Source organism: Amaranthus tricolor, chromosome 17 (genome assembly GCF_026212465.1).
Source record: "Amaranthus tricolor cultivar Red isolate AtriRed21 chromosome 17, ASM2621246v1, whole genome shotgun sequence".
Taxonomy (NCBI): domain Eukaryota; kingdom Viridiplantae; phylum Streptophyta; class Magnoliopsida; order Caryophyllales; family Amaranthaceae; genus Amaranthus; species Amaranthus tricolor.
The window spans coordinates 5,720,790-5,736,850 of NC_080063.1; the positions used below are offsets into that span (position 1 = coordinate 5,720,790).

The 16,061-nt window shown below is 32.0% G+C and overlaps 1 protein-coding gene and 1 long non-coding RNA gene across 2 annotated transcripts; one reads left to right on the forward strand and one right to left on the reverse strand.

The window, feature by feature from the left end:
• Window positions 1-4,631: 4,631 nt before the first annotated feature.
• LOC130804771 (uncharacterized) lies at window positions 4,632-7,645 on the forward strand. Its single transcript, XR_009040058.1, has 3 exons — window positions 4,632-4,992; window positions 5,969-6,045; window positions 7,387-7,645. It is a non-coding gene; the product is annotated as an uncharacterized LOC130804771 (long non-coding RNA).
• A 4,585-nt stretch (window positions 7,646-12,230) lies between these two features.
• LOC130804772 (uncharacterized) lies at window positions 12,231-13,947 on the reverse strand. The gene is made up of 2 exons (XM_057669362.1): window positions 13,402-13,947; window positions 12,231-12,626 (listed from the first exon to the last, which is right to left on the reverse strand). The coding sequence occupies exons 1-2, from the start codon at window positions 13,843-13,845 to the stop codon at window positions 12,552-12,554; spliced, it is 519 nt and encodes a 172-aa protein (XP_057525345.1). The 5' UTR covers window positions 13,846-13,947; the 3' UTR covers window positions 12,231-12,551.
• Window positions 13,948-16,061: the final 2,114 nt, after the last annotated feature.

Below are 16,061 nucleotides of genomic sequence, written 5' to 3' on the forward strand. Positions count from 1 at the left end.
ACACAAGGGCCCTTTGGGTTAGAATTGTCGATGCAGCACGTGCGTATTCATACCTGACGCTAAATATTCAACTTTAAATGAGGAGTGGTTGAGATTCGAATCCGTGACCTCTTGTCACGCGTTGACTCTGATACCGTGTCAAGAAACCAACTCAACCAAAAGCTTAAGCTGATGGTTGAGGTCGTAAGATATGTTATATATTCTAACACGTTCCCTCACACAAAGGCCCTTTGGGCTAGTCAGGCGTATTCATACCTGGCGCTAAATATTCCACTTTAAATGAGGAGTGGTTGAGATTCAAATTCGTGTCCTCTTGTCACGTGTTGGCTCTGATTCCATGTCAAGAAACCAACTCAACCAAAAACTTAATAAGTTGATGGTTGAGGCCTCGGGATATGGTATATACTCTAACACATTCCCTCACACAAGAGTCCTTTGGGTTAGAATTGTGGATGCAGCACAGGCATAACACTCGAATTTCCTCCCGTCCTTCACGATTTTGGTTTCTAACACCCCAGAATTTCCGACCCCTTGTACGAAACCAAAACCGTAAAGGACGGGAGGAAATTCGGGTGTTACAACAGGCGTACTCATACCTGGCGCTAAATATTCCACTTTAAATGAGTGGTTGAGGTTCGAACCCGTGACCTCTAATCACGCGTTGGCTCTGATATTATGTCAAGAAACCAACTCAACCTAAAGCTTAAGTTGATAAATGAGGCCTCAGGATATGCCGATGTGGTATATACTCTAACACGTTCCCTCACACAAGAGCCCTTTGGGCTAGAATTGTGGATGCAGCATAGGCGTACTCATATCTGGCGCTAAATATTCCACTTTAAATGAGGAGTGGTTGATATTCGAACCCGTGATCTCTTGTCACGCGTTGGCTCTGATACCATATTAAAAAACCAACTCAACCAAAAGTTTAAGCTGATGGTTGAGGCCCAATATAGATATAATAGTTTTTTATTATATACTTTTAGAATAAATGGAAGTTTATTACCATTTTGTACCAATGCCTTTTCTTCTTCTAGCAGTAGTCGGTGCCTCAATTCAGCATTTTCAAATTCCAATCTTTGCTTTTGTGCTTGGTAAACTGAAACTTGGCCCAACAAAAATGCTATATTTTCCTGCATTTTATTTTAAATAAATAATTAATGGTACACGAACAAGTAAAAATAAACCTAACTCAGAAGTGAAAAAAAAAAAAAAAAAAAAAAAAAAAAACTTTCCAAGCAAGATTGTCTTATTTTGTCAATTTCATTAAATTATCACAAATTCATTTTTAACATATTAGTTATGGTTTATTTATAGTTTTCAGTTTTTTTAATTAACAATGCAAAACTAGAAATTTTTATTTTTACTTAATTTTTCAATTGTCAGTTTTAAAATCATCATATATTTAATAAATTTGACTAATTTATTATTTATTATATGGTAGATATTATATGACTTTAAATAAAAATAAAAAAACTTACAGTACTGAAATAATATTTTTACTGATTATTATTGTTTTATAGTGAAAAAATAGACTTAACTAGAATATAGGTGTACATAAAGGAAATTAATTAATTAAGAAAAGAACTAATTATTAAAAGTAAATGTAAATGCTGGCAATAAAACACCTTATGTTCTTCGGCAATTTTTGTGAGATTTTGTATGTGTTGTTGACTTCTGTCACGATGCCTTTGATTATATAATCTATTCATCTCTTGCCTGAAAATATTAAACACACATTATGTAAACACTATAAATTAAGATTTTCAAAATAATTATTATGTTATGATAGCTTTTTTTTTTATTATTATTTTTTTTATTTTTTTATTATTATTAAAGTGTAGGTTAAAGGTAGGAGAAGACTAGATGAGTATCGTCTAATTCGTGGTACTTGCTTTTTAATTAACCAAAATAAAACTGGATTCCGTCGTGATAGCTTTAATATCTAAACAAGTTCTATTAATTAAATAAGTAATTCAATTTGCTCCTTTAATTTTGTTAATTTTATAAATCAAAGTAAATAATTTTTTATGTATTGTGTAGCATAATCAGATAAAGAGAATACATTATAACTTAAAAATGCAAAAAAATAAAAATTACTGACTTTTTGGTGAGCCTTTGAGAATCCATATCAGCATTATTCTCCAAATGTTTCGAGTTGTCATGATTGCTTGATTTAGAATATAATATTCAAAAATTTAAAGCACAACAATGAAACTTACATTAGTGTGAATGATTATTATAAGCACATGAAGATCAATGAAAATAATTAGTAAACTTACTTTCTTAAGTCAAATTTATTCTTTAGGCTAAATATTATCATAGATATATTTTCAATAATAATTAGCTTTCACTTTATATACTGATATTGTCTCTGTTTTTAATTAATGATACAATTATTGAATAATTAATAGTCATTTAAGATATGAATGAAAGAGTAATTAAAAGTAAAGTATTTTTTTTTTAAAGAAAAAACGCATTACTAAAAAAGAAGATTTATTATTAAATTTCATGTGTAAGGAACTAAAAATGACAAGATTAAAAATTAAGTACCAATCAATGTAAAATTTGGTGATAAATTTTTAATTTAATGTCATCTTAGGTAATATAAGTAAATTGAAATCTAATTGCGAATTTTCTCGTCGTTTTTTTATCCCACTTTTCAAACTATCATTAGATATTTGTTCCTAACGATTTTTAGGGGAATATTTTGTTCTTAATTTTAGAGGTCAATATTACAGGCACCAAATGATCAATGAAAATTGTTATAAGACTTACTTTTTAAAATAAAATTTATCCTTTAGACTAAATGTGTATTTAGATATATATTCAATAATAATTAGCTTCCACTTTAATTTTAATTGATGATACAATTATTGAATAAATAATTGTCACTTAAGAGATGATGGAAGAAGTAATTAAAAGTAGAGTTTTTTTGAAGTAAAAAGGCAATACTAAAAAAAAAGATTCATGATATATATTTGTCGACTTAAATTTAATGCGTATGGAGCTAAAATTAAAAATATTTGAATTTAGTTAAACCGATCAATGACGATCGTCTTAGGCTAAAGAAAAGGACTGCATGAATCGAATCCCTGACTTAATCACAAAACACATTAATACATTCATCAATAATGTTCTTGCCATAAACTTTTGTTTTATTATGAAACTATTAATGAATTTCTAAATCTATCACTAATTTAATTTTTTAATTTTTAAATTTTCAAGATTAAGAACAAAAAATGTATCTTAATATTTGTGAGAATATAATATATATATATATATATATATATATATATATATATATATATATATATATATATATATATATATATATATATATATATATATATATATATATATATATATAAAAGGAAGAGATCCAATAAGAAGAATGTTTAAAATGAGAACGATAAAAAATATTTTACATTCTTAATTTGAATAAGATAAAAAAAATCTAAGATCACGATCGAGCATAAAAGAATGAATTAATATCATTGGCACAAAAAGATCAATGAAAATGTTTAGAAGACAATTACTTTTTTAAGTCGATTTTATCGAATAGGCTAAATATATATCTTAGAATCGATATATGTTTAGTAATAATTTGTTACCATTTTATGTAGCGTTATTCCCTCTGTTTTTATTGATGATACAATTATTGAATAATTAATAGGCATCTAAGAGATGATAGAAAGAGTAATTATTGTGAATGTTAAAAATCACTTTAAACTTTAAATGTGTGATCATATCGTGCTTCAGTCGTGTGCGACTGAATGTTAGAAATCACTGCAAATTTTAAACGGTCGTTATTTTTCGCTCGATTGTCAGAATTAGGCATATAATACTATTTTTCTATAAAACGTTATTGCCAAAAGATTGAACATGTATCAAACGTCAGCACAAACAAACTTTAAACGATCGTCATTTCTCGCTTGGTTATCGGAGTTGGGCATATAATAAATCATTGGAAAGATCTTGAAGTCTAGGTTCTAATGCCGCAAATATTGCAGTAATGTGATTTTCCTATCAAAAGTTTCGGCTAAAAGAGTGATTATGTATCAAATTTCAACACAAAACATGTGATTAGGTTTATTTTCGATTTCAAAAAATTAATATCTTTTTTAAAATTAATATTTTTTATTTTAATATAATTATTATTAATAAATTTAGTTTAGTAATAATAATGGTTGATTTTAAAATTAAAAATAGATTTAAGGGCATTTTAGTAATTTTATTAGAAAAAGGGGTGGCGATATAATGAAAAGAATGGCAAAGTTTAAGGATTGGAAATATTTTATCCTTAGATTTTGTAACACCCCGAGATTTTCTAACGTCATTAATTAATATTTTAATGACTTTTGGGTATTTTATAATTATATTAAATTAATTTTGAAGTAGTTTTAATAAATTCCTTTCATATACGAATTTAAATATTGACATATATTTATATTAAAAAAATACAATCACGATTTCTAAATAAAGGGGTTCGAATCAAAATAATTATTTTATTTAAAACGTGTGAGCATACAAATGTCAATTTCTTAGTTGGGACTCGCAAGAAAATGAACCTAGGTAAATAAATAAGTGTATAAATAATATAAAAGGATGAGTTAGGGTTGTAAGTACTCCTTCCCTCACTCACAAAGAATCACGCCGCCCACTTCCTTTCCCTCTCACTCACGCTTCAGCCCATTCCCTTCCCCACACCAGCAACTGCGGCACACCACCACCACCAGCCACATATTCTTCCTCCACCGGTGAGCAGCCATCGTAGCAGCAGCTCCGCCTTCCTCCCTCACGGCACCCAGCAGCGGGCACCCAGCAGCGGGCACCCAGCAGCAACGGGCTGCTTTGTTCTCTTCCTCCGCCTTGCAGCAGCGTGAGTTTCCAAGCAACGGCAGCCACCTTCGTGGTGGTTTTCCCGGCAGCAGCAGCCCAACACCACCATACCAAATCCTTCCTTCTTCACCCTTCTCTTGTTTCATCTTAGTAAGCCATCTCTTTTATTCTCTAATTAATTTTCTAGTTTTAATTGGAGTTTTATTAAGTGTATTGAGTTTGATGTTGGTTTTGTGTTAATTTCATTGAATCTTTTTGTGGGTAAGAATTTGATTGATGAATTGAACATGTTTATGACTTAGGGTTTGAAGTGTGATTGAAATTATGGGTTGTGTGTTGATTTTGTATTGGTTTCTTCGAATCTTAGTATGGGTAGGAATTAAATATGTTATCTTTGAACACGAAACGATTAGGGCTTGGATTTAGAGATGAAACTACTAATAATGTGTGTTTTATACTATATTTTGGTGATGATTGATTAAATAAGTTTAAAAGTTGTTTTAAGATTTGGTCAATTGGTTATTATTGTGAATAATTAGTAATGGTGATGATGTTAGTTGACTATGAAAGTGATTTTAATTGATTAAATTGAGAATAATAGCTACTAATTGTTGTGGGTTGATTGTTGTGAATTACAAATATCCTTATTAGGTTGTTATTGAAGTTATAGATACATAATATTGGTACGCCAAGAGCATATGTCAACTTATCGTCGATGGTTGCTAAAGTTATTTGTCGTGTTGTTTTGATTATAGTTCTTAATAGCTTTGGAGAATGCAACAAATGATATCCTGATATGGTAACTCTAAGATTTGCCTTATCGTTATATTAATGTTATATTAAAATTGAAAGATTGAGTTGTGATTTGTTATTTTTGGGTAACGCGAGCCGATATGCCCAAAATTAGTTAATGTAAAGAAACGATTCACACATACTTCTACTTTAAATTGATGGAAAGACTTATGTTGTGTTGAGTTAATGATTTTGACTTGTATTGAATGAGTTGTGTGCGTGCTAGAGTAATCGGAAACTCATGTTGAATGGGTGATAGCGGTTACTTTGGTATTTAGTTTGGTATGGCAAAGTAGTTAAGGGAACTTATTAGTTCTACTCATAAATTATATAGGTGCCCATTTCGTAAGAGGAAAGTAGAGCCTTAGTTGGGTGATTTTGTGACTTTTGATCGTGCAGTGACGCTTACAGGTACGTACACGCAGTAATAACCCTTATATGCAATTTTCTTTAAGACATTATTGTTTATTTTGATAGTATGCATTGTATCGAAACTATGAAGTATTAGTGAGTACACTTTATATGAAGACTATCGACTATGAAGTCCTTGCGCTTAGAAAAGTTTAGAGAATGAGAGTGTTAATAGAAGGCGGGAACCACCCCCTTATTTATTTAAGAATTAGATTATGCCTTAATTGGAGTTAGAATGACTCCGTTATAGGTGAATTTCATATTCTATTGAGTGGCTCAGTGGGTTTTGGCGCGCTGCTATCCCAAGGCGCTCATTAATAGTTGAGAGTGGAAGTTATTCCCATCTGATAAGGTACTAGATTATGATTAGCTGGCGTGACTCAACTGGATTATGTTCGGTTGATTTATTAGTCCCCTAGGTGAGGTTCGACAGGACCACCGTAAGGGGGGTATGAGCATGCTTGGGTCATTGGGTGCTGCATGGCCGATACCGCCCCTTGATCGAGGTGTTACCATGCGGGCCTTGCAAACTCCAATATGGTGGCCTCTTCACTGGTTTATACCCCAGTGTGTTATTTTTTTTCCCGAAGGTACGACCCGAGAGGGTCAGCTGGAGGGGGCATGAGCTCGTACTTTGCCATGGGCACCGGATGACCGATAACGCCCTTGGCCGTGTCACTATGCCAGGAAGTGGAGAAAAGATCCACTGATCGAAAACTATTCGGTGATAGAAAGTTTATTCATTGATAGAAAGTTTATTCATTGATAGAAAGTTATTTAATGATAGAAGTTTGTTTCTTTGGTAGAAAGCTTACGCGTTGATAGAACGTTTACTCTTTGATAGAGTATTTACTCATTGATAGAACATCTACTTATTGATAGAATAGTTTATGCTAGTGAGAAGTGTGCCTAAGTTAAGTTACCTCAAGGGTATTACGGACTATGATCACACTTACCTTAAGATAGACAAGCTCTATACGGTCATGTGCTAGGTATTCTGTTAATGCCCTGGTCGAGTTGATACTATATGTGTTTTGCAAGAGTTTATGTTTGAAAAGGAGAGCGTGAAGACCTGCATTCTACCCAAGAACACATGGTTTGGGTTGGAAAGCACGTAATGAAATTAAGAAGTATAAGTGGCCGATAAACGGTTACTATCTGTGCTTGTGTTTTATGAAATCATCTTATGTTGTTTTATGATATAATGCTATCCAATAGTTGGTATTATTATATTTGATGCTAGTTACTGACGTGTACGTGTTTGTGTTTATGTTTGATTGTTGATGACTTTCTATGATTGTCCTGCTACGACACATTGGCCTTTGGTCTAATGTCGAGCAGCAGCAGGATCATAGACAGGCGTAGCAGGTACTAGAGCTTCTTTTGCATTGCATTGCATTTGGGGAGAGTGATGAGGGCGAAGCATAACCTGTGTCATACTGCTATCCTTCGATTGTTGTAGCTCTTGTTATTTTTTTGTAAATTTTGGTTGTATATGTTGGTTATGAGGCCTTGTGTCCTCCCTCGTATATTTGTATTTCCGTTGCGTAGTTTATAACTCTGGATGGTTTTAAAGAGTTAAGTCTTTTTAAAACTCAAACGTCGACACTGGAACCACGATCCATGCTTGGCATGTTGATTTGAGAAGCCGGCGACGAATCATTCCGCCGTGACATAGTTTTGATAGGCCGTTGATGCCCTTACTTTATTAGCTTCTTAATTAACTTATGTTTTTCTACAAAGGCACACAGTTTTAAGGCAGATGCTGCCAAAATTTCCACTCACCTTTTTAAAGTTAATATTTAACGTTTATCTAGATTCTATTTCTTTTTTTTTATGTAACACCCGAATTTCCTCCCATCCTTTACGATTTTGGTTTCGTTAAGGGGTCGGAAATTCTGGGGTGTTACAGATTTAGAGATCAATATTTTTCAGTTGAACTTCTTTCAACTGAATATTATATTTTCCAAATCCTGTTATTATGAAACAATTTTAAATAAGGCTAAAAAGCACAACTTATTTGATTTAAAAAATTTAGGAAAAATTATTGTGAATAATCTAATCTATTTTCAATTACCTGCCAATAATCCCACCTTTTGAAATTTTTTTAATAATTCAACATTTGCTTTCAGTTTGTTGTCAATGGGCCTTCAAAAAATGACCTGCTATATCAGGTTACCTCTCATCTTATTCCTTCTTTATAATAATCCAATCTATTTTCCATTACTTGTTAATAATCCAACCTTTAAATTTTTTGTAATAATTCAACCTTTGCTTTCTGTTAGTTGGCAAATGACCCTTCAAGAAGCTAAATGAAATTGCTATTATTTCCCAAGTTTATAAGTTGATCATTGCATAAATAGGAATTGTCTTTACATACATATCCCATCAACTAGAGATGTTCAAAAAATACGGGACTTGCTTAACTCGACTCGCCGACCCGCTACCCGCTGACCCACATCTTAAATGGTGGGTCAATTTATTTAAAAAACTGCACCAAGATTGGATCATTCGGACTCTCAATCTTGCACACAATCGGTCCTCTCAATTACGTGGAGGATGATTGACTCCAATTCACACAAAACAACCACCAATTCACCCAAAAAACCAATTCTTGGTTTTCAGGCCAGCCTTGGTCACCCTCTGATTTGGCTTCACTCACCAACGAGAAATGATCTCACACACCCTCCCTCGAGTTCCACTCAAATAAGGGAAGATGATACTCTAAATTGTTCCACAATTAGAGTATAGAAGATGTTCCACACGTTGTTGCAAAGCTGAGATTGTAATGACAAACACACAAAGGAAACAAAGAGAAGAATTTCAACACTTGAACAATAAAATGATGAATGAATATTAAGAATCAAATCTGAGTCGTTTGTACAAGAGAGGCAACCTATATATAGGTTTCTAACTAAATAACGGCTAGTAATACATCACATGCCATACATCACATGTTTTTAAAACAAAACAGAAACAGAAATATTAACAGAAACTCAAGCTGATCATCAGTATACTGATCAGCTGACTGGGGCACCTTGTGCTTGGGTTTCAGAGGCCTGTGTGTATCATTAGTAGGGTTCTTGGCCCTTATTAGCTAGGCCCATGTGCAAAGACTCCATTTTTGTGGTTTTCCAGGTCCTTGGTGCACAGGTTTGGTCTCCACATGTTGTGCAAGTTGGGCTGACAGAAAGGTCGGTTCTGTTGTTCTTTCTTCTTCTGTCTGTATGCGTTTGTTGTGAGTTTTGCTTTCATTGTATGGGCTGGTATTTCTTTCCTTGATTCCTTCCTGGTCTTGGGATATGTCTACACTTGAACCATTCTTACTTGATTCCTATTGCTGCTGCTAGATTGACCTATACACAGGGTGCACACTGATCTGATGCACCTGTTGCTGCTATACTGATCTCTGATGCCTCTGTTGCTGCAGTACTGATGTGCACATTTGTTGCAACAGCTGCACAACTAAACTTGCTTCTGATCTTATTGATTAATCTGCTGTGCTGTTGTTCTTGTTGTTTAATGTTGCATATGCTGTTGCACTTACCAAGGGAGCCAGTTGATTGCACATCTTGATGAACTATTGAATGAGTTGCTACTGATTTCATTCTACCCAAATTATGCCAGCAATTTTCAACAATATTTCCTTACAATGACTAGTCATAAAAATGGCCTTGACATGCACCATATCAAATATGGTGCAAAAACAATACAATCCGGTTCGGGTACCCGACCTGCCTTAACCGGGTTGGGTCATGGGCCACAAAACACATTGAGTCGGGTACCGCCGACCCGTTATGTACTATCTTTATCAAGTTGAAATTTACATTGTTAAATTTTTATAATTAATATAATTACAAAAAATCAATAATAGTCTTATATTTTTCACTTCCTGTATACTACCCCTTTTAAATCAATGGCAAAGAGAAATTAAGTATTTTAAAAATTGTGGATTGATTGATAATAATTGAAGAGAAACGTGTTAAAGAAATTAAAAGAGACTTAACATGTATGGATGAGATATGTTGGATTATTATAAACTAGTGGTAAAGAGAAATTGAATATTTAGTTTCTTGAAGGATCCATTGGCAATAAAATGAAAACAAAGGTGAGATTATTAAAATAATATTTAAAAGATGAAATTATTGGCAGGTAATGGAAAATAGTTTGGATTAATATAAAGAAGGAGAAGATGAGAGGTAATCTGTTATAGCTGATTATTTTCTAAAAGGTCCATTGGCAACAAACTGAAAGTAAAAGTTGGATTATTAAAAATTTTTCAAAAGGTATGATTATTGGCAGGTAATGAAAAAAAAAAGATATTATCAATGGTACCCCTGTATTATAGCACTTTATTAATGGTACCTCGTATTTTTTTTTAATTCCAATGGTACCCCCAAACTATCTTGCTAATTACAACCGTGACACTTTTTAATTTTTTTCATTAAGTTGCCGTTAAATCTCGAATTTGACCTAACCATGGTTAGTTTCTTCTTCTTCTCTTTTCCCTTTCCTCTTCCTGCTCTCCTTCCATAGCTGCTTCATCTCAAGCCCGACAATGATCAACTCGAATATGCAGAAAAGAGCGAACAAAGTTCCCAACTGTGCATTTCTCTCATTATCTGTGTAATTTTTGGTGAAAAGGGTAAAAGGGTGTCGGATTTCAAAGATTGGATTTTTCTAGTAATGCTCATCACTGGGTTCATCTCAAAGAACCTCAATACCATATTGTTTACTATTTCAAGTAAGTTGGTGAATTACTCTTTCTGTTCATCTTGTTGGGTATATTCAATTCATCTAAGAATCCCTCAACTCAGAGGAAACAAGAAGAGTGCCTACAGCAAAAAGAATTGTATAAAGTTGAAACCACCTCCGCAAGCAAAAAGAACTGTATAAAGTTGAAACCACCTCCGCAAGCATTTGCCCTTTTCCTTTCCTTCGATCATCCAAAGCCTTTGGGGAGTCATTAATTCCTCCGACTAAGTTATGAAAATGATCGGCCCCTTCATTACAATTAAACAAAGTATGAATTTTAAGAGTACAAGAGTATATTTCACCATTCTATTTTATCGTCCCTACTTCCTATTTTATTCTATTTTGTCGTTCACAGCTCTATGCCATTAGACCTGCAAAATATTTGACCGACCCAAAATAGATCCGAAACCCAACCAAAAAATTTGGGTTAGACCCAAAAATTTTGACCCGAACACAAGACATGCTTTAAAACCCGGGTTAGTCAGATTAAAGTCAAGGTTGACCTGTTGGATTGCACATTGGCGGACCTACCTAGTAACCAACCCCATCCCCATCAAAATTACTGTATTTTACCTTTGTATAATGAAACTCATGGCAATCTACTAGGTGGAATTATTGATCACTAATTAATGTTTGTAATGATCTTGTTGGCTAACTAAGCTGTTATCCGATAGATTTAATTTATAATTTTTATTTTCTTTTAATTTATATTAAATACTACTACATTCTCATATATTAGCCTCAACTCAATGTACTACTCACAACTAACTCTTACTTTGCATTTGGAATAAAAAAAAAATCTTACTTTGTATCTTATTATCAATCATAATGTTAAAATATAGTTAAATTAACTATTGTTTAATTCGTCTGAGTATATTTATTATTATTATATTTACTTTTTTGTTTTACATTTATTATTATTATATTTACTTTTTATAAGTTTTCGTTATAAGGCGACCATTAAGCTTATAATCGAAAAGTGAGGAAGTATAATGTGTTGTTTTTGTGTTTGTTTGAGTGATTTTATTTATAATATTTTTGTGCTAATCGAATTTGTAGGCATAAAATATTCACTCTATTTTTGGATTATGAAATCTTAAATACCATGTTTGAAAAATTTGTTGATGTTGCATCTCTTAACAAGTTAAAACTCCTCCGGTTGGATGCACAAACAAAATAAAAAATAAAAAACCTAATATGTCCTTATTTTTAACATATTCTTTATTTTTTTACTATTATTAATATTTAAATTATTGTATATTAATCATTTCAATATCTTTTTGTACCAATAAATAAATATAAATAATTTTTTCAAAAAAAATTTTAATTTTAAATTCTATGATAAAATAAAAAACCCAACAGCATTATATTCAAGTAACCCAAAAAAAAATAAAATAAGACGCCCAGAACCCAAAGTGACTGACCTAATATTGACCCAATCTATTTAAAAATCGAACACAAATAAACAACCGTAATTATTCGGACACAAAAATAAACAACCGTAATTATTCGGACACGAAATCCGACCGATCAACCGTTTTTCCTTATACATACATGTATATGATATATTATCGCGTACACTAAATTGGGTATGCATCACATACGAAGCATCAAATTTAAAAGCCAATCTGAGGCTAATATTATGGCAAGACTACCGAATCAACCAAAAACATAATAATATATTTAGACTTTTATTAAAATGTCTCGCAAGTAAATACGTTTTACAAACATAACACAAACAATCTGTGTGATTAAAAGACAGCTATCAAAGAAGCCTCTCCAATTACATGGTTCTCAATAGCTTCTAGCAACCTCTCTTTAGTCACCTGCATATTCATTTTTCTTAGTAACAACTACATAAATCAAGCAGCAATACATCTTCCATCACATTGAATTTAAGGATATTTGATATGAAACATTATATAAATGCAAGATTAGATTATTATACCCCTTTATAGAAAATGTGATTAGGATAGAACTTCTAATAATACTTCAATGCAATAAGAATAATTACAATATTTTAACGATTTTAATACAATAATTCCACTTATTAAGGTAAACTTGAATAGATTACCGAATTTAATAGATTCTACATGTTTTAGACTAACTTTATTTAAATCATTATATTTGAGTTATATTTTTACTCTCCACATGCTTCCTACTAATATAAAAAAAAATTTTATTAGTTCTAATCCCTATTTTCTGTACTAATTTTGTTATCCTCATTTTTCCTCCAATGAATTTATTATTCAATATATTGTTTAAAATATTCCAATTTTCTTTATTCCCATGAATAATCATCCTGAAAACTCCATTAAGAAGTAGAAGGAAAAGTATATTTTAAAAAATTATCATTATTGCGCCCAGTTCATTAGCTTTTGTGTAACACTAGTATCAACAACAATAATAATAATAATAATAATAATAATAATAATAATAATTAATAAATTTTTTTTTGAGTTTACGCGTTAACGGGCCGGGTGAGATTCAATCTCATATCTCGCCTAAAAAAGACAAAACTTGCTCTAACAAAACCCGAATCTTAATATTAATAAGAATATATTATTAATATTAACATGTAAGATAGCTAGAGACTCGTACCGTCTTGCCAAGATGAACATCATCATCAAGAGCATACAACCGAAACTCAAATCGGTGTCCATGGCTAGGCAACATGGGCACTCGCCACCCCCGTACTTTCTCATCATTATTCCCTTCAACAATATCTTCAAATTCTCCACCCAATTCTTGTTGCTTGCTTGAAAACCCCTCAGGCAAGCCCTTAATAGTGGGCGGGATATTAGCCACGACCCAAACGGTCCATGGAACCAATGGAGCGTTTGGGTCTGGGGCATCAATATCCTCGACCACTAGCGCCAAACGCTTTGTCCCCTCAGGTACGTTGTACCACTCAATCGGAGGAGACAATCCACGCTTGGCGCCTTGGCCTTCGTCGGTATATTTACGTGATAACCGACCGTCCTCCTTATTAATGGGTGGGCATACTATCCGAAATTCGTCCGGGTCGGGTGTTACTCCTGCCATTCTTACCACAATGCTTCTCTTGTTATTTGTTGGATATTGTTTAAGATTTTGATGGTTTGGAATAATAAATTAATAATAACATATCGTAATCCTTTGATAATACTTTTATATTTTATAGAGGCAAAGATAGGTAAAAAGATGACAGGTGGTGGGAAGGGTCTCGAGTTGGCGAGAGGAGGAAAACGGTATTTTGGACACGTGGTGAGTCGTTAGATGCGTGGACAAAAGTTACGTCTTCCAATCTTCTACAACTATCTGGTGCATCCCACCCGTCAAAATATCTGATCTCATCTCATAGTTTTCACCGGTCTCACCGCGAGACGTGTTTTATTTGAGTTAAATAGCCTAATAATAAAAACTTTTACCGGTGAACTTCTTATTTTAAAGTACTCTTACTGTGAGACGATCTCATATAAAATGAGTTGATTTGATTTTATTTAGAGTATTAAATTGATTTGTTGGTTTATGTAGTTAAAAAATACCAATTGAATTTAGTCAAGATGATTTTTTTACAAAAAAATATAATTTTATTGATATCCAAATTTGCTTATAATATGCAGATACTGAATATCCGACTATCTGAAACAACGTCGAATGATATCCAATTAATCAAAAAATAATTGCTATTAAGATATTCAATCATAAAAATTTGATATTCGAATTCATTTTCGGTATTCAAATTTTAAAATTATGGATTTAGTAACTAAAATAATTATAGTTAAAATAGAGTGGGCATTTGGAAAAAAAATATTACCTGTTAACATGATAATAGTCCATTTGTATCTTAAACTTGTCACGGTGGATATCAAATTTAAAAATAGTCACTTTTGTGATTAAAACAAATTTTATATTATTTTATTCTTTAAAATAGTCACTTTTGTCCTTAAATAATCGCTTAAAATGCTACTATATTAAATGATCATAAAATTTCCAGCAAAAAAATTTTACAATCATAAATTAATCAGATAATAATGATTCTTTTTTTAAGTGATAGTGTTACTCATAAGCAACTTACACTTGATTGTAATATCTCACGAGATAGAAACTTAGATTATACTCCCAATGAGTCCAAAAATATAGTGTAAAATTAATGAGTCTTATAAAAGTATGAATTTGAATAATAAATAAGTAAGATTAAAATTAGTAAAAATCTAATGTAACAGAGTTTGAATATCATAGTAAGAGTAGTCCATTTGGTTATTGATACTAAACGGTGGTAATAACAATAATTTATACTGTTTATTTACTTAATACGTATCATAACGTGCTCATGGTGATGGAAGTTTAATCAAAAAAAATAATTTAAAAGTTTTCATTACCACCTAATACCATATTTTCCAATAATAGTGTATTGAATGAATTTTTTTAAAAAAACAAACATAACCATTAAAACAGTTAAGAAATATTCCTACGAAAATTAAAACTAACTTTCTATTACTTCTTATTATTTGATAACGAATACCAAACGGGCCAAATTTGGCATGCCATGATGCTCTTTGACCTTACTCTCCCATACGGAGATGACTAAAGATTATTCTTGTAAAATGGGCACGACAATTCCATCTTATATCTTAATAAAATCAACATATTATTCACGGTGATTCAATGCATAGTCCTTGTAGCTCTCAGTTACAGTCGAGTGCTAAATTACCATGTGAAATTTTCATAAACCAATTCCATGTCTTTCAGGTTACACAACGAAGGTTCAACTTAAAAATGGCGGATGAATTTAAACTGCTCATGTTAGCTGAAAATGAGATAACCCATAGATAGTCATAGTCTACTTCAATTAGGCCTGTCAAACATATCAGGTTGGATCGAATTCGGGTCATATATAAACAAGTCAGAAAACTCTTGACCCAAACCCAACCCATTTAGTTAATTAGGTCGAAAATTACAACCTTGACCCGACCTGCAACAGATCAGGTTGACCTGATTTCGACCTACTTAACCCGTTTATAATTTTTTTTGTTTTCATTTTAAGGTTTTTAATGTTGATTAAATCTAATTTTGTAGGCTTTACTTTTTACTTTATGTTTTATTTGTTGTTTATTTTGTATTTACTATGAAAAATAAGAAAATATTAAATGAACTAAATTTAGCTTATACTTCTTGATTTAATTCGAAATTAACACATTTAATTAAATGAGTTATACAGGTTTAAAATTTTGACCTGAACCTAACCTATTTAATAAACAGATCAGGTTAGGTCGACC

Bases quoted from the DNA above. Each gene is read 5' to 3' on its own strand.
- LOC130804772 (XM_057669362.1), bottom strand. From the start codon at position 13,845: ATGGCAGGAGTAACACCCGACCCGGACGAATTTCGGATAGTATGCCCA. The intron at 12,627-13,401 runs GTACGAGTCTCT...ATGAATATGCAG, and splicing joins ATGTTCATCTTGGCAAGACG to GTGACTAAAGAGAGGTTGCT.